A 25940-nucleotide genomic window follows, 5' to 3' on the forward strand; every position below is an offset into this window, starting at 1 on the left:
CATGCTCCACTATGCCCACCCATCCTCTTTTATGTATTTTTAATAGTTACACTTTCCCCCAGAACATTAAAATAGTTAAAAATTTGAAAGTAGAGGCTGGGGTTGTGGCTCAGCAGTAGAGTGCTCACCTAGCACGTGCGAGGCCCTGAGTTCAATCCTCAGCACCACATATAAATTAATTAATTAAAGGTATTAAAAAATTTGAAAGTAGGTATATTAAAACTCACTTCTTTTTCCAGTGCTGGGAATTGAACTCAGGGTCTCACATTGCTAATAAGCAAGCACTGTACCACCGAATTATATCCCCAGCCCAAATTTATGTTATTTTAAGCTTAAATAGTTTATTTCTACCTAAACAAGAATTATTATAATTTTATTTTCCTGGGTTTAATGGAGACAAAAATCATCAATAATATTTTTGAAATTTGTTATGTGAAAAAAATAATCACTAAAATTTTTCAAGCCAGGCATGGTGGTACTGTAATCATAGCTACTTAGGAGGCTAAGGTAGGAGAACTGCAAATTTTAGGCCACCTTGGGTAATTTAGTGAGAACTTGTCCTTAAATAAAACAATAAGGGGCTGGGGATGTGGCTCAAGCGGTAGCGCGATCGCCTGGCATGCATGCGGCCCGGGTTCGATCCTCAGCACCACATACAAACGAAGATGTTGTGTCTGCCGAGAACTAAGAAAAAAATAAATAAATAAATAAATAAATAAATATTAAAAAAAAAAAAACAATAAGGCTGGATGTTGTGGTATAAACCTGCAATCCCAGCAACTCACGAGGTTGAGGCAGGAAGATCACAGTTCAAAGCCAGCCTCAGCAATTTAGCAACACCCTAAGCAATTTAGTGACACCTTGTCTCAAAAAAATAAAAGGGGGGCTGGGGATGTGGCTCAAGCGGTAGCGTGCTCGCCTGGCATGCGTGCGGCCCGGGTTCGATCCTCAGCATCACATACCAACAAAGATGTTGTGTCCGCCGAGAACTAAAAAATAAATATTAAAAATTCTCTCTCTCTCTCTCTCTCTCTCTCTCTCTCTCTCTCTCTCTCTCTCACTCTCTCTTTAAATAAAATAAAATAAAAGGGGTTGGGGAGGGCTGGGGCAGTAGCTCAGTGGCAAAGTACCTGCCTTGCATGCATGAGGTACTGGGTTTTATCCTTAGCACCACAAAAAAAAAAAAAAAAAAAAAGAACAAATAAAGGCATTCTGTTCATCTACAACTAAAAAAAATAAAATTTTAAAAAGGGGTTGGGGATATTGCTCAGAGGTTAAGCCCACCTGGGTGCAATCTCAGATAAATAAATAAAACAAAAAGAGGGGCTGAGAATGTAGCTCCATTGTAGATCACTTGCTTAGCATGTGCATGTGTGAGGCCCTGGGTTCAATCCCCAATACCAAATATGTTTTTTTCATAAAGCATTTCATAAGGAGCACACATTTTCCTGCAGGGACCTCTATGGGCATGGAAAAGGAGAGGAGTAGTCTGGAAGACCCATGAATCAGAGGCTTATTGGGTGTGTCCTCAATACCCAACAGAGCCAGGGACCTGAAAAACAAGGGACTCAGCCACAGGATTCTGGGTCTACAGGTTGACCAAGCACATGTGATGCTGGACCAAGCACATGTGATGCTGCACCAAGCACATGTGATGCTGCACCAAGCACATGTGATGCTGCACCAAGCCCAGACCACAGGGAAGTATTGAATGGGCTGTTAGCAGGACCTTTGGTCACTTGGGGCAGATATCCAGGTGACAGATAGATAGATACTTGGGGCTGAGCAGAAGGCAGATTATAGATGGCGTCCTCAATGTCCAGATGGATGTTGGAACTGTGAACTTGCAGTGGGCTGGAGAGGTAAGAAGGGAGGGTAAGGGCACACAGACCTGAGCAGGGGAAGAAAACTAAATAGCTCAGGGAGCCAAGTACACATGTGGGAGCTATACTGGTGGTGTTCACAAGCCTGAGTGAAGGAGTTTGGGGCTTTCAGGCCAGTGGTACAGAATCCCTGCTGGGTGGTCTTTGGGTCTGCTGAGCTGGAGCTATTCATCTCTACTAAGGACCTTCTCCCCAAGAAGTTTATTAGAATGAGGTGGTGCAGGAGGGTAATGACAGGGATTTAGTGGGCAGAGGCAAAGGAGAGGATAGGAGGCCTTGAGTAGCTAGCTGGAAGTGTGAGGCTTCAGAAGGAGGAAGGTAGACTAAGAAGGAGAGGTGGATTAATGGGTGGATTAATGGGATCTTCCTCATGGCTACCTTGTCTTAGAATGGTAATGAAGTCCTCATCCTTCCTGGGCAAAGAACACAGAGAGCCAGAACACCATGTAGGGGCTGGACCCTGCCCTCCACAGATGGTTCTGACTTTAGAGTCTGGGATTAAAGATTGGTAGGCCTGGATCATGAGGGCTGGAGACACTGCCTGGCCTCAAGCTACCTCATCTATGACCAGCAAATGGGGTGGGGGGGAGCTTTGTCTCCAGCCACTCACCTCACTCCTCAGCCCCACTTACCAGTGTAATTACATCCGAAGGAACAGGATCGGTGGCCTGATGACCGATTCACAGTCCAGGGTATTGAATCAGAGAGAGCTGGCCTAGAATCAGGACCATGGCCTCACCTGTCATGTAGGTGGGGGACATTTACTATGGGCACCACCAGCCACCACCATCTCTCTTGACTTACAATCTCAAGGTGTCCCTGAGAGACTCTGTGGTCTTTAGCTCTGGCTCTGACAGGACTAACCTAGCCTAGTCACTGACCAGAGATTAGACAAGCCTGGTGGACGGTTAATGCTGCTGACGTCAGGGCCTGGCCAGATGACCACTGGGGGTTTGGGCCCTCCCCATGGGCAGCAGCACAGCCCATGTGACCTGGGATCATTAAGCCGCTTCAGTGGCCAGAGAAGCTGGGGGCCAGATCTCAGGGGAAAGAGGGCGGGCATGCCAGAGCTGCAGGGGCAGGCCTTGGACAAGAGGCACCAGCCCTGGCCCCCAGACTGGGGAAGGCTAAATAGCAGGGTTTCCTATGGGTCCCCTCCACAATTCCACACTTTGTGTGTAAGATTAAACTCTCCTTTGCCTCTGCCCACAAAATCCCTGTCATTACCCGCTGCACTACTTCATTCTAATAAACTTCTTGGAGAGAAGGTCCTTCATGCTCAAAGAGCAGCCTCCAAGGTACCAAACTAAGAATGTGGTCAGGTGCATGGGCCTGAGTCCTTGACCCTGGTGAATAGAGTGAGAACCATCCTTTTCTATGAGGCCTTTGAATCTCTAAGAATTCCAGAGCAAGTGTCCTGTTCCTGCACACAGCTCTCCACTTAACAAGTGCTGATTTCACATGCATTCTGGTTTCCTCCACCTGTGGGTCCTTTCTCTTCCCAACCCTGGCATGTGCCTTCCTTCTCCTTGGCAGAGCCAAGCCAGAGTCTGGCTTGGCTATTGATTTTCCTTGATTCATGCCCTCCATTCTGAAAGGTGCTTTCCCATTTAGACCATAGAGAGCACTTGGAGATGTGGAGGCTGGAACTGAGTGAGATGGTAGGGCCACCACAGTGAATCCTGAGATAGCTGGCTCTTCTGGTGACTCAGGCAGGGTTCTCAGAGATGATCTTCTATTTGTGTGCTAAGGGACAAGTAGAAATTTGCCAAGAAGGTGGGACCTCGTGCCTTAGGAAGCAAGAGGGCAGAAGCACAGCAACATGAAGACTAGAATATTCTGGGAAGAGCAGGATCATGTGTGGCCAGCTGGGCCAAGGCATAGGGTGGAGGTGGGGGCACTGGGAGCAGGTGGGGGGATATCAGGTAGGCCAATTGAAGGTGAGGGAAGGAGCCTGAAGGGTGCCTAAGTAGCCAGTGGATCCAGATGCTGGGTTCTGAGAAGGACTGGGTTAGAGGTGAAGACGGGACATCACTGTTGGGAGAGGGTCTTGGGACATCAAGTAGATGTGGGCCAGTGGATATGGTGGTGTCATGAGAAGAGGCTGCCTTGCTGGAGGCTGAGTGTTCATGACTGGAAAGGGTGGGGTGAGTGAGAGGTTTCTGAAATAGTGAAAGAAGGATCTGGCAATCCTGGGGACCCTAAATTCTGCTCCATATGTCTGGTACTTTCCTGGACCTGTGTTTGAGATGCAGAGATGGAAGAGTGGAAGCAGCAGCTGGGCTGATGCAGGAGATAAAACCTCCCTTACTCCCAAGCTGCTGCTCCCTACACAGCAGTTGCATGGATAGACATTTCCTCTGGTCTCTGGGAGAAGGTGCCTGGCAGCTCACATAGCCCCATCTCTGCTGCCCAGCTGTCCAGCCACTGCAGGCTGGGCTGGGAGATTCGGCAGGTGGTGGGAAAGGCCTCAGTGCTGTGTTTGCCCTGGCGGGGGCCCAGGCCTAACAACAACAAACAGTCAGCTCCTCCCCCAGCCTGGCCACAACTAGTCTGGCCCAGGGACCCCACATCATACCCTCCTCTGGGACTTCCACAGCAGCTCAGTCCAGCCAGACCTGCTCCCTCCAGTATAAATTGAGGACCTCTACACTCACATGCTGGATGACCTTGAACCAGGTCTGGCTCATCAGAACTGCCAGTGGAGCTGGATTTGCCTGTACATGCCTGTAATTCCAGCTACTAGGGAGACTGAGGCAGGAATATTGCAAGTTTGAGATAAGCCTCAGTAACTTAGGAAGGCCTCCAGCAACTTAGACACTACTGTCTAAAAATATAGGGCTGGGGGACTGGGGCTATAGGTCAGTGGTAGAGCACTTGACTAGCACGAATGAGGCACTGGGTTCTATCCTCAGCACCACATAAAAATAAATAAAGGTTTAAAGAATAAAAAAAAAAAGGGACAGGAATGTGGATCAGTGGTAGAACATCCCTGGGTTCAACCCCCAGTACCAAATGCAAATAGAAAAAAAGTAATGAAAAAACAAACTGCCAATGGGAGCCAGTAGCTCTTTGTAAATGGCTCCTTGAACATCCAGGGTTCTGTCTATGTCCTTTGGATAGTGGGAGTCTAATGGCCCCTCATGATCATGGTGAGCTCCATTCTGTCAATTATATTAGCCCCAGATCAGGAGGCAAAGCCAAGTCCCTTTTACTGACAAGGCAGGAATTAGGTGACTTGAGGTTTTTGGAGGTTTCCCCCATCCCAATACATTTCTCTTTAGCCCTCCTGGACCCCTGACCATAGCTTACAGCTTTCCTTTCGCCCATACTCCTCAGGGTCAGGGAAAGACAAAGCCTTTTCCTTGTGATACAGAGGGAAACTGAGGTATGCTAAGGCTTGGCTATGAGTCAGCAGGAAGAGAATCCAGAAGTCCTGGATTCTGGGAGTCCTGACTCCCAGCCCATGGCAGGGGAGGGGTGAGGCTTGTCCTCTGAAGGCATTCCCCCCACAACAGGAAGTGGGGCAGACATGACACAGAGAAGTCCAGCGTGGATAGGAACAGCAGAGGCCATGGGATTAATCGGATCAGAGCCAGTGGCTGAGAAGCAAGGGGCACAGCTGTTCTGGAAACCCCCCCTCCAGTTTATCCTGAAAGGTCAATGCCTCCCCCAGCTCCCTGTTGGCTGGACCTGGAGCTTTACACCTACTAGCCACCTCTAAGCACAAGACCCTAGTTGAGAAGCAGACAGGGGTGGGACAGAAGCCTTCAGTCAAGAAGGAGGCCACCCTAAAACCTCTGTCCTCAGAGCAGGGCCAGCCTGGAGGGCATGATCTAGAAGGCCCCAGGCAAGACACAGAGAGAGGTCACCTGACTCCCTTCCTGTCCTCACTTCCCCTACTCCTGTCTTTCCAGCCTCAATAATATTTTCTTCTAAATATCTGGGGTGAATTGATAATAGGAAGTCCTTCCCATTCCCACCCCATCATCCCATCACTGATTAAGAAGGGTGAGGTGGCCATGCCTGCAGTCCCAGCTACTGGGGAGGCTTAAGCAAAAGGATGGTGAATTTGAGGCCAGCCTGGGTAACTTTGTGAGATCTTGTCTCAAAACAAAAAATAAAAAAGTTCTCAGTGATAGAGGGACTGGGCCCAATCCTCAGTACCAACACACACACACACACACACACACACACACACATACACCCAAAAAAAAAAAAAAAAAGGAAAGAAATGCCTAAGTAATGTCTAAAAGTACTCCACGCAGAGCACCCTTCACTGAAGTTAAGCTTTGCCCTGTTCCCATTCCTCTTGACTAAAGATTCCCTCTGGCTTCAAAGACAGGAGGGCAGAGCATTTCAGGGGTTTAGATCACCAAGAGACCTCTGAGAGAATCTGTTTTGGCCTGAAGCATTTCGCCAATCCTTAAAAACCAAGTAAGCACTCCAAAACCTAGGGACTCCCTTCGCCCCAGCTGCCCCTCTGCTCCAGGCCCGTCCCGCCCCCGTCCCTCTTCGGACAGCCCCTCCTCCTTTGGGCCGCCGGGGATTGGCGGGCCGGGGGCGGACCGGGGGCGGGGCCGAGCGCCCTTCATCCCCAGCCTCTGCTGGCTCTGTGGCAGCCCCGCGCTCAGTTGGAGAGCAGAGCAGACCGAGCCAGCCTGAGCCAAGCGCCGCGCGTGCCCACCCACTAGGCCAGGTACCACTGGGGACGTCGGGCTACAGGCTGAGGGCCCCCGGGCTAGCCCTGTCTTACTCGCCTAGCTGGCGTCTGTTGCAAGCTCTGGATAGCACCTTTCGACCTCTGCGACCTAGGCAAGCGCCCTAGCCTCCGGCAAGTTAGAACCCCGCGCGCTCCAGGCACTGGTCTGCGGACCTGCCAGTCGGGACGCAGTTCCAGGCTTGAGCCAGGGTTCCGGAAGGGGCGCCTGGTCCACTGGGGTTTTTCGGGAGGGCCAGGCTGGACAGCAGGAGGTCAGCGGCCCCCAGAACTGGGATCATAGGACGCCTTGTTGGGCACTCAGGCAGCACCCGACCAGGTTCCCAGAGGCATGGCCCGCGGGGCGGGCTAGAGAGGTCCCGGAGGACCACTCAAGAGGGCCCCGGAGCAGTCCCTGGAGCGCTGCCCCGACGGGAGCCTAACAGGCAGAGCCACTGGCTGGCACGCCCGGAATCCGAGTATATTTATCCTGGCCTCTTTGGGCAGGGGTTTGAGGGCAGATCGGGCCGGACAGCCTGAGGGGCCGCGGGGTACATGCTGGCCCCAGAGCCAGTGCCATTTGCAGCGGGGCCAGCGGGCACCGCGGGCGCAGGGCTCTCGTGGCTCTTTGGCCTAAGTGCGGGACGCCTTGTGCGCTCCTCCCCACCTGGCAACTATGCCGGGCGGGCGGGATATAAGAGCCTAGCCCAGCGCACACGCGGAGAAAAGGGTCCAAGACGCGGTTTGCATGAGCCCGCCCTGCCTGAATTGTCCCCTTCCATTGGCCACAACGAATGCGTGCTTTTGTTTACACCCGAGGAAGGAGGTCAAGGATGGGACCTGTGGGGTTCTTCCCTCCCTCCACCCCGACCTGAACCCTGAGCCCAGGTGTAGACTCTCCAATGGAGCTGAGGAGGGCTAATTCAATGGCTCTGGAGTCCTGAGCAGCATGGGGAGAACACCCCTTCCCATGCCCATCCTTCCTTCAGCCTGTTAGCTCTGTCCTTCCTTCTGTAATTGCCTCCTGATACTTTGCTGCCCATGGAAGAGGCACTTGGTCTGGAATAGGGGCTTAGTTCCTTGTAGAAGGGAGGCCAGACCCTCCCAGTTCTCATTCTGGGTGACATAAAGCTAGAGATCCAAGGACAGTTCCTTTTTGAAAGGGGGAGGTTCATACAGCCATGGAAGCCATCCCTCTGGGAGCCCCTACTGAGGGAGGGATCTGGAGTGGATAGGACCAGGCCTGTCCCATCTCTGAGAGAACTGGAATATCTGAAATCAAGAATGGCAATCTGACTTCTTAGGAGTGGGTATAGGGGATTGTCTCTGGGGGAGGATGGAAGTGTGTTTCAGAACTTCATTGTGCCTGGGCCCATAGAGCCTATGTCCTCATGGGCCTCTCAAGCCATTCTGTTGAGTGCTGGTTCTTTTGGCCCATGTTACAAGCCCACCCCACCCCCAGGTCCAGGGCTCCAAGTGGCTGGATCACAAGAGTTGGTTGCTTTCTGTCCTTATGCCACTGCTCTAGTAAGGCAAATGGGGAAACTGAGGCACAATGAGATTAGGCTGGTGATTCATAGTCTCTGGGCCAGGATGGGGAAAGATTTCAAGTTGAATTGAGCACACCTTGGAAGTCTTGGCTGAGTGTGAGGTCAGACATTCAGTTTCAGAGGAAAATGAAACATTTGCAAGGGAAGGGGTTGACTGGCTACCAGGGAGATGCAGTTTTGATGTTTATGTGCACGAAAAGCTGGGATGGGATTTGTAGTCCATGCTGTGTTGGGATGGCGGCCCTGTGGAAGTATGTTCTTGTACAGATATGATCAGGGTCAAGCCCCACTTAGAGCAGGTTAGATGGGCTGAGGGCTTGCCTAGGGGCTTGAACTCATTCCATTCATCCAACACTTATTAAGCACTTACTGTGTGACTCATGAGCACTCAGTCTTGTGGGTGGAAGAGTACTGAAGAGGTGGACCTTTGACTTTGGATGGGAGGGCAGGGTGGGGATCTTAAGGACCAGGCGGGGCTTCTAGAGGCCAAAGGAAAGGACCAGCTGCTGGGCAGGAGGGCCTTTCCTGCCAGTAGCCTAGGGTGGCTTGGTTTTGAATTTCCGCTCTGCAGGCCACGTCCTGTACACAGCCTCTCAGCCAGCACGTCTGCACACGTGTGTGGTCATTGGGAATAGGAGTCACTATAACTGACCATCATTTTTGCATGTCTTTTCCATTGTTACAATAGTAAAACTTCAGGTGCAGGACCAGAGGTGCTTCAGGTGGCTGATCCTGGCCTTGTGACCCTAGTGGGTTTAGCTGCACCTTCTAGATGACAATTGTCCCTAGCCGGCGGGGTCATAACCTGCCCTGGCAAAGATGTAAAGATGCAGTGGTTGCCTTTGTATGGGGTTCTATCTGGTCATTCCTGCAGTGCCCACTGAGCATCCTGCCCCCTCATGTGGGCATTCTGGTGTCTCTCTCTGTCTCTCTCTGTCTCTCTCTCTCTCTCTTTTTTTTTTTTTTTTGGTATTTTTTATTTTGAGACCAATTCTCATTAAGTTGCTGAAGGTCTCTCTAAGTTACTGAGGCTGGCCTCAAATTTGCAATTCTCCTGTCTCAGCATCCCGAGTCACTGGGATTACAGATGTATTACCACATCCAGCCCCTCTCCCCTTCTTCTTCCTTCTGGGGTTTTCTGTCTTTCCTTGGCTGTCTCGTTCCACCATCTCTTTCAGTCTGTCTGTGTCTTTTTCCATCTGGCTATCTTTGACTGGTTGGACTTTTCTGTTTCCTACCTCTCTGGTTGTCTCTGTTTCTGTCTCCCTGTCTGAATGTCTGTCTACCTATTACATGTGATTTTTGTCTCTCTGTGTTTTTCTCTGACTGTGTCCATTTTTCTTCTAGTTCCCTGGGCTAGGCCTCTGTCTGTCTGTCTGTCTGTCTGCCTAGATCAGTATGCATGGGTGCATATATTGAATGTGTGTGTGCTTTCTCTCCCTGATCTCTCCCAGTCTCTCTCTTCCCTCCCTCTGCCTCTCTCTGCTTCTTCCTGATGTTGGATGTCACCCCTCCTCCAGGCTGACCTTGCCTTTAGCCCCCCATCATGGTCTCCAATGAGTCCTGAACTGCCCGTGGCCTGTGTTCCAGCTTTCTTTGGGGCCAGAAGTCCGGCTGTCCAAATATTTGGCCGCCTCCAGGGGATTCCGGGTCAGCAGGGAGGAAGATGAGTTGGCTGGCGCAGGGTCTCCCCTGCCCCTGGGGGGCCACAGTCACGTGATGTCCTGTCCTTTGCCTCTGCTGGGCCTCTGGCTACACGTCCCTCTCAGCAGGCTGGCAATGGAGGGGGAGAGGGAGGTGCTGCTGGCTCTAGCCCAGTCTTTTTTTTTTTTTTTTTTTTTTGAGACAGGGTCTTGCTCTGTTGCCCAGGCTGTGTTTAAACTCCTGTGCTCAAGCAGTCCTCCTGCCTCAGCCTCTCAAGAAGCTGGGACTATAGGTTTGTGCCACAACACCTGGCTTCTAGCCCAGTCTTGAGTCAAGAGGTTCTGGTTACAACCTCCAATGGAGGAAGCCTGAGCAAGGAGGGTCCAGGGCTGGGTAGGAGGCAAAGCCTATGCGGCTGGTAAGCATCTGTTGGATGTCTAGGAAATGTTCCCCACCAAAGGAAAGTCTACCTTCCGGTCCTGGTTGGGACTCTCAGATCCTCCTAGACACTTCCGGATGCCCAGATCACAGACACAGAGAGCCCTAATCCCAGAACCAGGGAGCTGGGAAATGAGGTTTTGGTGTGGTGACTCTATTAATGTTCTGGGCCATTAACCTTTCTCTGAATGTGCCCCCTCCTGTACATTATCCCCTCAGAACCAGCCCAGGGTTGGCTACTTTTTGTTATGTGTTGTTGACAATGAGGAGTGGCAGATGGGGGACTGGGATAAAATATGGGGTTGTGGCCTGGGGGAGGAACAAGGGGGTGTTTTTGTACTCTCCCCTATTCTAACAGCCTCCTACTTGCCCTAGCCCTAGACCTCTGACCTCAGCTCCCAGTAGCCCCTGGCTGTGCCTGGAGGATACACAATTCAAATATGTTGATTGCATCTAGTTTACCCACTGACTTATACTCTGCCTTAGAAAGGATTTTCTTTCCCCTGAAGCCTGGAGAAGATGGTGGGCAGAGGGGTAGCTGGGTAGTGTGAGTGCCCTGTCTCAGCCAAGGAGGGGAATGGTAAGGATGGGCTGAGTTGGGACTGTGGACAGCCCTCACCCCGAACCTCACCCAGGGATAACCACAGCAGACCTCAAGCCACACTAGCTGCTTCTCCCCAGGTCCTCCTTGGACTGAGGTCAGGACTCTCTAGGTATTGGAAGCCTGGCCTATAGCAATATTATCAATGGGGTTATGCCTCCATCAGTGCATGTGGCCACAGGACCAAAGGAAGGGCAAGCAGATGTCTCCCTGTAGCCAGCCCACCACTGCAGATGGACTTATGTCCCTGAGCATTGGAAAGGAAAGCAGGATTCAGAGCCTGGGGACTCCAAGGACCTTGATCCCAGGGCAAAGAGGTGTGCTTCCTGTAGTGGCTGACGAAAGCAATCACCCCACAGTGGCCTGGATTCCTGGGCCTGAAAGTCTTTAATTAGCCAAACTCAACACCTGCAGAGGTGTGCCTGATGAATTCTCACTCTGTGATGCCCGCGTGGGCAGGTGTTACCTGCTACACCATCCTGTGGCTCCTGGGCCCCCTGGTCTTCTCTCCCAGTAGAGCAAATAACTCCCAGAGCAGGAGCCCAGGTCATCAATTCTGTACCCGTGACAGATGCCATTTTGATGACTTTCCCACAGTCATAATGATCGCCCTGCTGTAATGCTTGACTTTTCTCTGGGTACCTATGGTCTGTTCTCGGGGCAAAGGCTTTAGGGAGGCTCCTCATTCTATCCTCAACTTTGGCCAAGCCTCATAGGAAACCTGGATGCCAGAGGTCATGGAAACCCTGTCTCAGGAATACTCTTTCTATGGCTACACAGTGAGGCTGGCCAGGCCAGACCTTTGCCTCAGGTCTGGTCCAGGCTTTCACCACCGTGGGTCAGGCTTCACTGGCAGCTTTGTCCTTCAGGGGCTCCCCTCTGAGTTTTTCCTGACTCCCCAATGCAAAGGATTGTGGGAGGCACCAAGCCTGAGGGATGAGAGCTTTCAAAGATGGGCTAGCAGCCTCAGGGAATGGCTACGGTCCTGAGTGCCAGGCCAGAGCTAATCCCACTCTGGCCTCCTAGCCCTCAGGCCTGGCCTTGACCTATGTACAGACTTTGCCATGGCCTTTCAGGCTTGTCTGTAGCCACAACAACTTTATTCCACCCTCACTGCCTGCCCCACACCACAGAAGCGTTGCCCATGCTTAGCCCTCTGTCTGAGGCCTTCTTTCCTATTCCACACCTCAGGGCCTCCTATTGGAATTTTAGGACTGGCTTCATCACCCTCCTTGATGACTCCTTTTACCCCATTCCCTTTTTCTTGTCTTTTTTTGCTGTGCTGGGAATAGAACCCAGAACCTCACACATGCTAGGCTAGTACTGTATCATTGAGCTATGTCCCCAGGCCCTCTTTCCCCTTCTCTGAGTCCAAGTACAATGTGGTTCATATTTGTAGCAGGAACTTTAGGGTAGTGTGGAGGGGTGGAATTTGTTTTATTGTTTTTTGCTCTTTTTCCCCTGCTTCCAGACTGGAGGTCACTTGAAGAGGGATATTTCATGTCCTTTCTGGAATCTCAGCCCAGCCTGAGACCCAGCAATGACTGGTTATGAGTGAATAATGACCACCAGACCCTAAAGGTTGAAGCCTTCATCCAGCAGGGGGATAGTGAACCTAGAGCCAGAACCTCATACACCTCCCAAGGCCCATGCCATGGATTGGGGTTTCCCTGGAGGCAGTGTCTGGCTGCTAGGTGTCCTGATGGGACACCGTAGCCAGTGTATAGTGCACCCCCTACACACACCAGCCCAGACAAGCCTTCAGACCTTGGTTATTAAGACAGAGAAGGGTGCTTTGTGCCTGCTGCCGACTCAGCACACTCCAAGGGCCTGTCTTAGCTTGCCCAGGGCTGGGGGCCAGGCAAGGGCAACCCTGGCTTAGTGCCAGGGGGAGCTCTGGAGGGACTCTGGAGACCCGTCACTGGTACCTGTGCATCCAGGTGGAATCCTTAGAGGGACTCTGATGGCAAGAGTTAGGCAGGGGCATGAGAACAGGCTGGCCTAGGGAACCCTGGACTAGGGAAAGAGGGCGCAAGATGAGATATCAAGCCAGGTATGGTGGTACACAGCTGTAATGCTAGCTATTCAAGTGGCTGAGGCAGGACTGTAAGTTCATGGCCAGCCTGGGTATCTTAGTGGGACATGTCTTGAAATTTAAAAAATGGCTGGGGGGTGGGTATCTCAGTGGTCAAGCACCTCTGGGTTCAATCTTCAAAAGATTGAACTATACCAAAAAAAAAAAAAAAGAGAGAGAGATATTTTAACATATGTCCTAGCTAAGTTGGCTGGGAGGGGAGGGATGCTCAGAGCTGACAGCTGAGGAACAGAAGCATGTAGGATGCCAGGTATGGGATCTCCAGGGCTGAGATGACAGGGATCTGAACTCTGGTCTGGGGCAATGGAGAGGGGGGGTCCTGTAGTGGTAATGTGAGGCAGCTATCCCCATCTCCTCATTGTTCCCAGCACATAGTGTTGGTTTGAGTTCCCTGGCGCTCTAGACTCAAGAGCAGACCCAAGGGTCTGCAGTGGGAAATGGGGATTCAGGGCAGAACTTGGGGTTCCCAAGCAGAGGGGTACCATGGCCCCAGGACTAGTCTCTGGCCAACCTGCCAGGCAGAACCACCTTTCCTGATCTGCACTCTGGCTCAGTTCTACTAGCCAGTCTGTGATGTCCTGACAGACCCTGGATTCAGACACGTTCTGGGCATGGGATAGGCAACTCCAGGCCCCACTGGTGGGCGAGGGGCCAGTAAGTTGTCTGGGCAGTGTGCAGGGGGAGCGGAGGGAAGCTGGATCCTAGAATCCAGCTAGGCCAGGCCCTGAGAACAGAGAAAAGGACACTGACCTGGTGATCTAGGCTCCTCTTCAGGTGGTCGAGCCCCTGAGCTCTGTCCAGGGACTCGGGGAATGAGAGTTCTGCTTGGAGGTATGATCCTGGATAATGGGCACATGAGCACTGGGGCCTCCCTGGAGGAGAGGAGAGGCTACAAGGAGAACATGGTCCTGGGGCCAGGACTATGTGGAAGATGAAGACCATGAGGCCCAGAGAACTGAGCCATGGAACACCCATTTCCTGGAAGGTCCCCTGAGGGCCTTTCGCCATAGCCAGGCAGGAAGGGCCCAGGTGTCCAGTCACCCAGCACTGCCTCAGGCCTCCTGGCTCTGGGAGGGCGGGCAGCCTCTGCGCCTGCTGTTCCCAGCGCCAGCTCTCAGCCCACAGAGGGCCCTTTGTTTTGGCTGCCAGCAGTGCCCGCCGGGCGGCTGGGAACAGAGCCCACAGCCCTCACCCTCTCCTGAGGCCTCTAGATGTTGGGCAGTGCCATTCTATATTGGTCAGAATGCCCCTGGCACACAGGGCCAGTGCATAAAACTGTCTCCCAGGACTAGTGTGGAAGGAGGAAGTCCATCTAGGGTGCAAACCCAGAGTAGAGTCTGGGAGCCTAGGACTCAGCATCCAGGGGCCCTGATGCCATTGGGCTCAGAATTGGGTCATCCAGATGACCCTCACTTCACAGATGGGGAAACTGAGGCCCCAAAGGCTTGACTAGGCTAGAATATGCAGGGGAGTTGTGCTGGCAGAAGTGTCCTATTAGGATATACTCAGGTGTCCAAGCTATGCCCTCTACAAAGGCAGATCACAGAGAGACAGCAGGCAAGTTGCGTGTGTGTGTGTGCGCGCGCGCCCGTGCGTGCGTGTGCACGTCTGTGTGTGTGCGTGTGTGTGTGTGTGTGTGTGTGTGTGTGTGTGTCCTGAGTGACCTTTTGGGTGGGTGCTATGGTTTCTGACCTCATTTGAGGAACTGGGCAGTGGGCCACAGAGTGGGGATAACCAGAGGGACTGGCTGCTCCACAGACAGCCTGTTGTTGGTGTGAGAACTATACTTCCAGTGGTCGTCCCTGAGCCATGGAGGTGCCTCTGCAGACAGAGATGGTGGAGCTGGTGCCCAATGGCAAACACATGGAGGGGCTGCTCCCAGTCAGCACACCCACAGCAGGCAACCAGAGGTATGTAGACAACCAGAGGTATGTCCCAGTGGTGGCCGGGACAGTGCAGGGCAGGGGTACAGAGTACAAGACTGGAACTGAGCTGCCTTTCCTGGCCTGTGTCTGCAGAGCTGAGGACTCTCGACAGAGCTGTGTGGAAAGTAAGGGCTTCCTACAGAAAAGCCCCAGCAAGGAGCCACACTTCACCGATGTAAGCCAGCTAGCCTAAGGGGCTTGGGGGCACTGTGGGGAGCTTGGTTGCAGTAATACATGCTCATTGATGATGATGGGAGGCCAAGTGACAGCAAGGGGGAATGACACAATGCCCTAGTCTTGCTGCCATTTCACCACCCCATTCTGGTGCCTGCAGTTCGAGGGGAAGACGTCGTTTGGGATGTCAGTGTTCAACCTCAGCAATGCCATCATGGGCAGTGGCATCCTGGGACTCGCCTATGCCATGGCCAATACAGGCATCATCCTTTTCCTGTGAGTGCCTTCAGCAAAACTTGTATAGATGGGGAGCCCTGAATAAGCCACCACCATGACCTCCTAGGACCCACTAGTTCCCTGTTCAGTGGGTGGGGACCTTTTACTCTAAACCCAAACCACTTCTGCGCAAACATCCACAGCCAGACAAATATACTTCACAGCCCAGAAAACCCACTGAGGCCATGACACAGAGCCGGCTTTATAGGCCCAAGTCTGTTCTTCAACCATGTTTACATGTGATGGTCAAACCCTGTGGCCAGGACCTGTGTGGCACACATGTCTTGGTCTGGGGGATCTGCCCTGAAGCCTAAATGGAAAACATGTTTATTCCAAGAACTCCTTAGTCATAGGTTGCTCTTGACCCACAGGGACCCTTATGGGTTATGTCCCATGTTCAGTCAAACAAAATGGTATTCAACCACCAGAAATGCAGAGCCTGCATCTACATCCAGTCAGGGGTCCAGATGATAGACCTCCCCAGACTTCCTAGACACCCTTACCCCCTAGCAGCCAGGGGAGTCCCTAGTGGCTTCTTTTTCTCTGTTTTCCCCAGGTTCCTATTGACGGCCGTGGCCCTCCTCTCTAGCTATTCCATCCACCTGCTTCTCAAATCCTCAGGAATTGTGGGTGAGCCTCCCACCAGCCTGCAAAAGGGTGGAGCTGGAGCAGACTGGTATGAGCTACCCAGGGTGTCCTGATCCCCTGTTCCTACAGGCATCCGCGCCTATGAGCAGCTGGGCTACCGTGCCTTTGGAACTCCTGGAAAGCTGGCAGCAGCCCTGGCCATCACACTGCAGAACATTGGAGGTAAAGCCAGTTGGGCAGGTGGCAGGCAATTAGTGATGTACAGGGCTGAGGGCTGGCTGTTTTGGCTGACCCCAGCACCTTTTTCCCTTCTCCCTAGCCATGTCCAGCTATCTGTACATCATCAAATCTGAGCTGCCTCTTGTCATACAGACATTCCTGAACCTGGAGGAGAAGACCTCGTGAGCCCTGGGGGTGGGGGTGAGGGTGGGAGGTCCCAGTCCCCCTCCCTGTGTCCACTGGCCCTGGGGGGCCCAGGCTGGGTTTTGGGGGAAGATGAGACTGTGGACATAGGGCTGGTGGAAGGACAGAAAGCTGCCAGCAGAGCCAGCACTTAGCTCCCACTTGTTTATGGACCACCTAAGTGAACCCCTCCCCAGATGGGGACACCTGGGGCTGGGACCAAGGTGAGACTGAGGAAGCTGGTCCTGCCTGAGCTTGGACCCCTCCTGTGAGCATGACAGCCTCAGGCTTATCTCTAAGCACCTACTATTCCTGACCATGGGGTCAGCCCCGCCTCTCCTCCCACCAAGAGATTAAGCCCTGGTTGTCCTGGTTGCCCATTACTTTAGCCAGCACTGACTAGGTATCAACTTTGTCTTGTGGGTGGGAATCAGAGAGAAGGTGGCCAGCTCTGCTCTTGCAGCCCAGCCCAAGCAAGTGAAGGGGCTGTGAGCCTGAGTGAAGCTCTGGGAGGCAGGAAGAGCCAGGATACTGCCTCCTAGACCCCACCACCTTTCCCAAGAAGTTGGCCTTTGGGTTTGTCCTAGAAAGATGGTCCTGGCCCTTATCCCCTTACCTCCCTGAACCTCATGTCCATTTCTAGGAGGTTGAGGGGGTGGGGTGATGCAAAATGCAGATGCCAGGAGGAACCACAGGGTCATAAGCAAGTCCCTAAGGCCCCCATGGAAAACACCACCTCCCAGAGGAAGGTCCCTCATCTCACTCATCTCCCTCAGGAGGGCTCAACCCAGACCTATGTGTGCTATGAAAACACCAGCAGGAACTGCAATAGTAAGCACAAACTATGTGTGTGCTAGGTTAGCACATTTGTCCTTACATCACATAGAAGGAGAGTGTGAGAGTGTGCCCATTTTGTAATTCAGAGCAAGGAGACTCAGTTATGATCAAAGATTTTCAGAGGTTATTCAGTAGCTCTGCTGATGTCCCTAACTGGGGGAGGCAGGTGGCCCCACCCCAGGCCAAGTGGTGGACTTTAACCCTGGCACCCCATTCCCATCCCTACAGGATCTGGTACATGAATGGGAACTACCTGGTGATCCTGGTGTCCGTCACTGTCATTCTGCCCTTGGCACTGATGCGGCAGCTTGGTGGGTGTGGTAGGGTCAGGCCTTGGAGGGGATGTTGGAGGGATGTACAGAAGGGATCCCAATCTCACAGTCCTCTTGGAGGGGATATTGGAGGAACACATGAGAGAGCTCCACTCTCACAGCCATCCTCCCCCTTTTGCAGGCTATTTGGGCTACTCCAGTGGCTTCTCTCTCAGCTGCATGGTGTTCTTCCTAATTGCTGTGAGTCACCCTCCATGTTGGTCAAGAAAGGGGTAGGGGAGTCCTCTGTCAAAGAGAAGGTACAGATGTTTGGGGGATGCCTGGATCAGAAAGTAGCTTCTCCAGGCCAGGCAGGGTGGCACACGCCTGTAATCCCAGTGGCTCGCAAGTTCAAAGCCAGCCTCAGTAATTCAGCAAGGCACTAAGCAACTCAGTGAGACCCTGTCTCTAATAAAATACAAAATAGGTCTGGGGATGTGGCTCAGTAGTCTAATGCCCCTGAGTTCAATCCCTGGTACCAAAAAAAAAAAAAAGTAGCTCCTCCAATTTGTGATCTAGATATGGCTTCATGGTGACCTCACAGGCAGCCCAGCCTGGCTCTGAAACCCTCATCCTTTCCCACCCAAGGTCATCTACAAAAAGTTCCAAGTGCCCTGTCCCCTGCCTCTCAACTTAGCCAACGTCACTGGCAACTTCAGCCACACAGAAATCCTTGAGGAGAAAGTGCAGCTGCAAGGAGAACCTGAGGCTGCTGCCCTCTGTACCCCGAGCTACTTCACACTCAACTCACAGGTTCCAACAGGCCATGGTAGGGATGGGGGGGGGCCTGGTGGCAAGGAGCTGGCTTGACACAACCCCATATGTCCTCAGACAGCATATACCATACCCATCATGGCCTTCGCCTTCGTCTGCCACCCTGAGGTGCTGCCCATCTACACAGAGCTCAAGGAGTACGTGTCTGTGGATGGAAGAGGGATTGGGGCTGCCTTGAGCTGGTTTGGGGAGAATGGATGGGACCAGGGTGGGAGGGGGCAAGGAGGTTAACACAATCCAAGTTACCTGGCCAGAGATATCCATGGCTGCTATGAAGACATTCAGGGCAAGAAGGAGACTCCCTTCTTCTGTCAAATAGTGAGGATGTGGTACCAAAGTGACTGGCACATGGAGTTCTCCAGATGTGGCCCAACTTGTCACTAAGCTCTCTTCTCTACTGCCTCATAGCCCCTCCAAGAGAAAGATGCAACATATCTCCAACCTGTCCATTGCCGTCATGTACGTCATGTACTTCTTGGCTGCTCTCTTCGGCTACCTCACCTTCTACGGTATGACTGGACCAGTGGGGACTAGGGCAGAGGCCAGGTTGGGTGACAGGGGCTGGTCAGCAGCCATGGTGCCCTGCATACTATAGGTGCTCATTAGGTGCATGATACCTGCCTATGCCCTGCAGCTGTGGAGGTGAGTCTGAGTGCCACTCCCCAAAGTGTCAGGGTCCACCAGGCAGCTCAGAGTCCAACACCCCTGGCCTGCTGACCACCTTCCCTGCTTGCCACAGACGGGGTGGAGTCAGAGTTGCTGCACACCTACAGCAAGGTGGACCCATTTGATGTTCTGATCCTGTGTGTACGCGTGGCCGTGCTGACAGCTGTCACACTCACAGTGCCGATTGTTCTGTTCCCGGTGAGCCAGTGGATGGGTGGCTGAGCCAATGGGGAATGGGGTTGATGGGGCAGACAGGCTGATGGCTCTTCCAACCTGCCCCCAGGTGCGCCGTGCCATCCAGCAGATGCTATTTCAGAATCAGGAGTTCAGCTGGCTGCGGCATGTGCTCATTGCGACTGGTCTGCTCACGTGTATCAACCTGCTGGTTATCTTTGCCCCCAACATCCTGGGCATCTTTGGGATCATCGGTGAGAATTTGGTCCTGCTGTGGAAGTGGGGGTATTGCCTCACTTCTGCAAATCTTGGGTGATTTTTTTTTTTTTTTTTTTTTTGGTGGTGCATCTGAGCTTCTGTCCTTAAGGCTATTGTAGGCTCTTTTGAAGCCTGAGAACTACTGAGTCAATCCTTCTTGCTAGGGAGGCAGAGGTGGACTCCAGTGTTCAAGGGCCTCCACAGAGGATCTCACTAGGCTAGGCATGGTAGCACACACCTGTAACCCTATCTCCTTGGGAGACTGAGGCAAGAGGACTATTTGAGCCCATCTGAGACCAGCCTGGCAACATAATGAGACCCTTTCTGAAAAGAAGGAAAGAAAGAAAAGCAGGCCGGGTGCAGTGGCACACGCCTGTAATCCCAGCTGCTCAGAGGCTGAGACAGGAGGATCTCAAGTTCAAAGTCAGCCTCAGCAAAAGTGAGGTGCTAAGCAACTCAGTGAGAACCTCTCTCTAAATGAAATACAAAATGGGGCTGGGGATGTGGCTCAGTGATCAAGTGCCCCTTAGTTCAATCCCAGGCACCAAAAAAAAAAAAAAAAAAAACAGAAAGAAAAGCAAAAGGACCTCATTGGTTCTTGTCCCTATTATAACAAGGAAACTGAAGTCCACACTGATTAAAGAAGCAGCAAGGCCACACAGCTAGTGAGTAGAGAGCCTTGATTCAGTCCTAGGATTACCAAGCTGTAGGCTTGATGCTCTGTCCACTGTTCCATCACAGGTGGGGTTCTGAGCTGGAAGATCAGACAATTCTGATACGTGTTTGGGGTGACCCAACTCAGAATACTGACTCACTGTGACTCCTTGACCCAACTCTGTGAGGTCTGATACAGTCTTGGTGCTGAGTATTATGAATATCAAGGACAAGATATTGCTTTTATGAGTTGAAAAATCTAGCTCAAAATGAAGTAAGGAAGAAATCACTGGGCCTACAGATGTAGCTCAGTGGTAGAGTACTCAACTAGCAAGCACAAGGCCCTGGTTTAATCCCCAGTACCACCAAAAAAAATTTATATATATATATATATATATATATATATATATATATATATATATATACAGAGAGAGAGAGAGAGAGAGAGAGAGAGAGAGAGAGAGAGAGGATGAGAATAGGTTTATTTTGGCTCACAGTTTTAGAAGTTCCATTTCATGATTTTTGATCCTATTGCTTTGGTCCTGTAGCAAGGTACCACATTATTGCAGGAGCTAACCACATACCTCAAGCTCAGGAAATAAAAGGGAAAGAAGAAGAGATCAGGATCCCATAATCCCATCCAAGAGCACACTCCCAATGGCCTAAGATCCCCCCACCTCCTAACATTTCCACCACCTCCCAACAGCCACCCTGGGCCCCAAGGTATCCTAGCACTTGACCCTTCCAGATCCCTTCAGAGTCTTCCAATACTTGAACCTTTGGGGAACATTCAGGATCCAAACTATAGAAAGTTATACCCAGGAGCCAGTATCCTTAAGGCTTCATTGCTCCAACATAACTTCCTTTTCTCATTGCCAACTTTGTTCATTGACTTCCTTCTGACACCAACAGCACCAGCCTTCCATTCTGATAGGTGGAGATCAAAGGCAGAGGTTGGTGGGCTCCCCAGAATCAGGCAGCACTCTCAAGTAGAGTGAGAATATTTGATCTCATTGAAGCATCTATCCCTGAAACTTGGCCAGTAAGTGAACAAGAGTCATCAGTGACCATGCTTTGTTCTTTTCAGGTGCCACATCTGCCCCATGCCTCATTTTCATCTTTCCTGCCATCTTCTACTTCCGAATCATGCCCACTGAGAAGGAGCCTGCAAGATCCACCCCCAAAATTCTGGTGCGAGGGACCTGGAGGCTGGTGGGTTGGTGTGGGACTAAGGAGGCTGCCCTGAACCTTTATACCTGACTTTCAGTTCTGATCCTATAGGCCCTTTGCTTTGCTGTTCTTGGCCTCTTGCTGATGACCATGAGCTTGAGCTTCATCATCATTGACTGGGTCTCAGGAACCAGCCAGCATGGAGGAAACCACTAGGATGACCCCAAACCGTTTCGTTTAATTATCCTAGTGCCCCTGCCTAGACTCTCCAGCCCCTGCTTCCATCCAGTGGCTAGTCAGGGGGAGAAAGATAGGGGAGACAGGCATGGAAAATACTATAGCATTTGGCCCCGCCCATGTCCTCTCCATGGAAGGTTTTTGTTAAAGAACCAGGACCAAGGCCCTGGGGCACTACCTACAGGGCTCCCAAGCTTTAGAGGCTTCCTGAGCTGTGAACAGGGTGGGGTTATTGCCTCAGATCCCACTCAAATCCCTCATCTCCCTGGCAGAGTTGCATATGCTGGGGCCCAACAACTGCTTCCTGAGGTCACAGCCTAGGGGCACACAGAGCTAGAACCCAGGCCTGCAGTCATTCTTCCACTCTGCTGCAAGGTTAGGGTCTGCACCCGAGGCCTCATCTCCTCCATCCCACTTGCTTTCACTCCCTCTATCCCTTTGGCCCCTTTTGGACACTTGGGCTCAGGCCCTTGAATACTCTTATTCTCTTTTCCCATCCCTTCCATGAGAGTAGACCCCATCCATAGCTGGGGCCACAAGGTTATGCTGAGGATAGGGCTAGCATGGGTCCCCCCAAGGAACCCTAGCCTTGTCCCTTCACCAGTCCTGGGGAGGCTGGGACTCCCCCACCCCAAGCCTGGATCATAGCTCACATTCCACTGCTGGGAGACGAGGGACCAAGCCTAGAGTGTCCTGCTCCTGGGAGCCAAAGACCCCAAGGGCCAGAATGGGATAGGGCTGGGAAGGACTGGCAGCCCCCTTTTATAAATACACATAAGACCAGCTGTGTTTTATATTCTTGGTTTCTACAGTCCCTGGGTCCCTAGAAAGTGGGATAGGGTCAGGACACGGATAGTGATGGAGAGCCCCCTGTCTCCTCGCCTGGATGAAGGTGGAGACAGGGCAAGACCCCCACATACCCCTTCTCCTGCCTCCCAGTACAACTAATGGCATGCTCAGATCCAGCTCTGGGCCTGGGCCAAGCTCAACACAGACCTGCTTTCTCACGGGGTGAGGTGGGGAGGAATTAATGAGGCCCCAGGAAGTGGGACAGAGAGAGGCCTCCGGAAGGAGGCAACGTGAGGTGCATCCCCAGCAGCTTCACAGAGGGTCTGAGTTGGGGGCAGCTGAGCCCTGAAGAAGCACCAGGAAGGGCCTCTTGCCCTCCCCTGGCTCCGAGGCTGCCAGGTTAACCCTCTGTCAATGCCTTGAGTCTAGGGACAAAAGTCCAGGGATCCTATGCTCCATTGGGCTGATCTTTTTATTAACAGTAAAATCAACTGTGAATAAAGGTGGGTTAGTGAGTTCCTATGTGTGGGGCTCTGAGTGGCAGTGGGGGAGGGGGTGGCAGTCCAAGGCAGGGCAGGGGCTGCAAGGAGGCCCCAGGTGTCCTGGCCCAGTGGCACTGGGAAGCTGTCCATCGCCTTAGGCAAACCTAAACCAGCTGCAACACAGCAGGATGGAGCTGTCCAGGCCTTGGCATCAAACCCTCATTAGGAGAGACCCTGCACCATGCTAGGCCACCAGAGAAAGGACAGCAGGAAAAATCTAGTTTGAACTAGCAAGGCAGCTGCCAGCCTGGGAAACTCCTGAAAAAAGAACTTCCTCAAGCTGGTGGCTGCTTGGCCCATAGCAGTACCAGCTGAGTAGAGGGGGGCTTCCTGAATCCCATTCCCACCATCTCCAGGCACCTGACTCCAGCCTGGAAACTCACCCAGAAGACCTGTGGCCACAGGAAAGAGCTGAACACTAGCCTAGAGGTGGATGGAGCCTAGGGTGCCCTGTCATGAGGAGCTACCCTCTGGATTTCTCAGGCCTGTTCTCCATCAGATGGGGCCAGAGCCCTGTCTGGAACCCTTGGCTGCTGGGGAGTCAGGGGCAACAAGAGGCAGAGTCTGTCCTGCTAATAGGCCCAGGGGATCTTTTCACATACTTTTTCCATCCAAAGAGCGCTGTAGGATAGAGCATCATCAAAACACCAGGCTGGTGGGATTTGCTAACAGTAGCTACCCACTCCCCAACACATATAGTACTGGATTGAGAGGGACCCTGGCCTCCAAAGGCCTCTTCTAGCCTGATCAGGGGACAACAGCTCCAGCAAAGAGAGGACAGGTGATGTAACCACTGCACTAGATTCCAAAGCCATGTGCCCATAGACTATGTGAAATTGAGTATCCCTTGTCTCTGGCTGTCAAATTCTAGCCATTCAGCCTCCATGAGGATGGGTTTTCAGGCCCTTGGGCCTTATTAAGCATTTTTAAATGTTTTGAAGAATTTCCCAGTTTTTTCCTCCCCCTTTATACTTTAAAAATCTTGTTCTAAGCCTGGGGATGTAGCCCAGGAGTAGAATACTTGCATAGCATGCATGAGATCCTAGGTTCCATCTCCAGCACTGAAAATAAAACATTGTTCTGAAAGAATTTTTTCCTTGCTCTTTTTGGAATATTAAGAAGGTAGATGGGCTGGGATTGTGGCTCAGTGGCAGAGCGCTTGCCTCACACATGTGAGGCATTGGGTTCAATCCTCAGCACCACATAAAAAAAATAAAGGTATCATGTCCATCTACAACTAAAAAAGAATATTTAAAAAAAAAAAGGCAGGGTAGCCAGAAAGTCTAATATAGACATCATCTCTACTTATTTTCACTGTTTTTCTTGTGAATGTTACAGAAAAATAAGATATATAGACTAGGAAAAGGGACAAAAGCATATTGATTTCCCTGCCCAGCCACTGTCCTTGCCCAAAAAATCCTCACCCATGTTTACATGCACATAGTCACTTATCAAATGAAAAGGGATGCATTAATTAGTCAGTCTACAACTATTTGTTTATTTTTTCTGCAGTGCTAGGGATTGAATACAGGGCCTCATGCATGCTAGTCAAGCATTCTACCACAGAGATACACCTCCAGCCTTTTAAGAGGTGCTAGCTTTAATTCCTAATTGAACCAAGGACCTTGCACATAACAAGGCAAACACAATACAACTTAGCTATTACCCCAGAAATTATGTGTTTATTGAGACTTCCTATGTGCCAGGCATTCTTCCAGCACCTGCCAAGTACAGCAGTGAAGAACTAGTGAAGAACTGGATTCAGAACAGAAATATTAAACAAACCACTAGCTTAAATCACTTCTTAGAAGATGCTCAGTGTTATGGGAAATAAAATATCAAGGCAAGGGCAATAGAAAACAAGGGATCAGGAGGTAGATCAGGGTGACCCTCACTAAAGAGGCCATCAGAGATTTGAAGAAAGAAGAAGCTATTCGAACATCTTTGGAGGAAAGTTCTAGTCAGTGGGATCAGCCAGTGCAAAGCTCTGAGATAGAATGTGCCTGACATCTGAAAATAGCCAGGAGGCCACTGGGGCTGGGGCTGGGTAAGGCAAGAGATGGTTACAGGGTTGGTTGGAGGCTCATGAGAGGGCCAAATGTTGTGGAGCCCTGTCATGCCACCATAAGAATTTTGGAGGGGGCAAGGGTGGTAGTACATACCTAAAGTCACAGTTACTCTAGAGGCTGTGGCAGAAGAATTGCAAATTTGAGACCAACTTAGGCAATTCAGCAAGACTCTGTCTCAAAATAAAAGTAAATGAATATGTAAAAAGGGGCTTGGGGTATAGAAGAGTGTCCTAGTTCAATTCCCAGTATCATTAAAAAAAAAAAAAAGAAAGAAAGAAAGAAAGAAAGAAAGAAAAGAGCTTTGGATCCCATGGTGGCACAGGTCTGTAATTCCAGTTACTTAGCAGGCTGAGGCACATTTGAGGCCAACATGGGCAAATTAGTGAGTCCTTATCTCAAAATAAAAACAATAAAAAGTACTGGGAGCCAGGTGTGGTAGTGTATGCCTGTAATCCCAGCAACTCGGGTGGCTGATGCAGGAGAATAACAAGTTCAAAACCAGCCTCAGCAACTTAGCAAGGTCCTAAGCAATTTAGGGAGACCCTGTCTCAAAATAAAAATAAACAAATAAATAAAAAAGGGCTGGGGATGGGATATAGCTCAGCCCTTGGTTCAATCCCAATATGAAAAAAAAATAGTAAGTAGAACTTTGGATTTGTATTTGGGTAAGATCAGAATCAATATTGGGTCCTAAACAGAGTAGGGGGCAGGGAGGCAGGATCTGATTCAGTATGACTCTAAGCTTTGTATGGATTATGCTAGCTACTACACTGAAACTAAACTCTGGATAGGGTGGGGGGCAAGAGTTACACTGTCACTAGGACTACTGCAATTATTCCAATCATGTCAGGCGGCTTAGTTCAGGTAGTGGCAGAATTGGTGTAAGGTATTTTGTCTGGAAGATAAAGGTGGCAGGGTTGCCTTATGGCCTGGATATGGGGAGAGAGGATGAATCAGGGTGACTCCAAGTTTGTCTAGGGATAGAGCTGCCACTTCAGGAGGCTAGGGTAGGAGAAGGCTTGGAAGGGATATCAGCATGACTGTGAAGAGTTGAAAGTACTGACCATATATCAAAGTATAGTCACATCAGTTACTGGTGTGTGCTGCAAGCTCAGTATTGGCTGGCAGTGGAGCTTTGGGTCTGAGAGGCAAAGTTAGTGGTACTTCAAGCTATGGGCCTGGAC

General features: G+C 51.3%; 1 protein-coding gene across 1 annotated transcript; it reads left to right on the forward strand.

Moving 5' to 3' along the window:
• Positions 1 to 6495: 6495 nt before the first annotated feature.
• Positions 6496 to 23726, forward strand: Slc38a3 (solute carrier family 38 member 3). Its single transcript, XM_026383959.2, has 16 exons — positions 6496 to 6582; positions 14669 to 14820; positions 14929 to 15010; positions 15170 to 15285; positions 15842 to 15915; positions 16003 to 16095; positions 16193 to 16274; positions 17341 to 17423; positions 17566 to 17624; positions 18012 to 18176; positions 18255 to 18334; positions 18606 to 18706; positions 18937 to 19061; positions 19147 to 19291; positions 21037 to 21140; positions 21231 to 23726. The coding sequence occupies exons 2-16, from the start codon at positions 14720 to 14722 to the stop codon at positions 21333 to 21335; spliced, it is 1515 nt and encodes a 504-aa protein (XP_026239744.1). The 5' UTR covers positions 6496 to 6582; positions 14669 to 14719; the 3' UTR covers positions 21336 to 23726.
• Positions 23727 to 25940: the final 2214 nt, after the last annotated feature.

The sequence above is a fragment of the Urocitellus parryii genome, chromosome 2 (genome assembly GCF_045843805.1).
Source record: "Urocitellus parryii isolate mUroPar1 chromosome 2, mUroPar1.hap1, whole genome shotgun sequence".
NCBI lineage: Eukaryota > Metazoa > Chordata > Mammalia > Rodentia > Sciuridae > Urocitellus > Urocitellus parryii.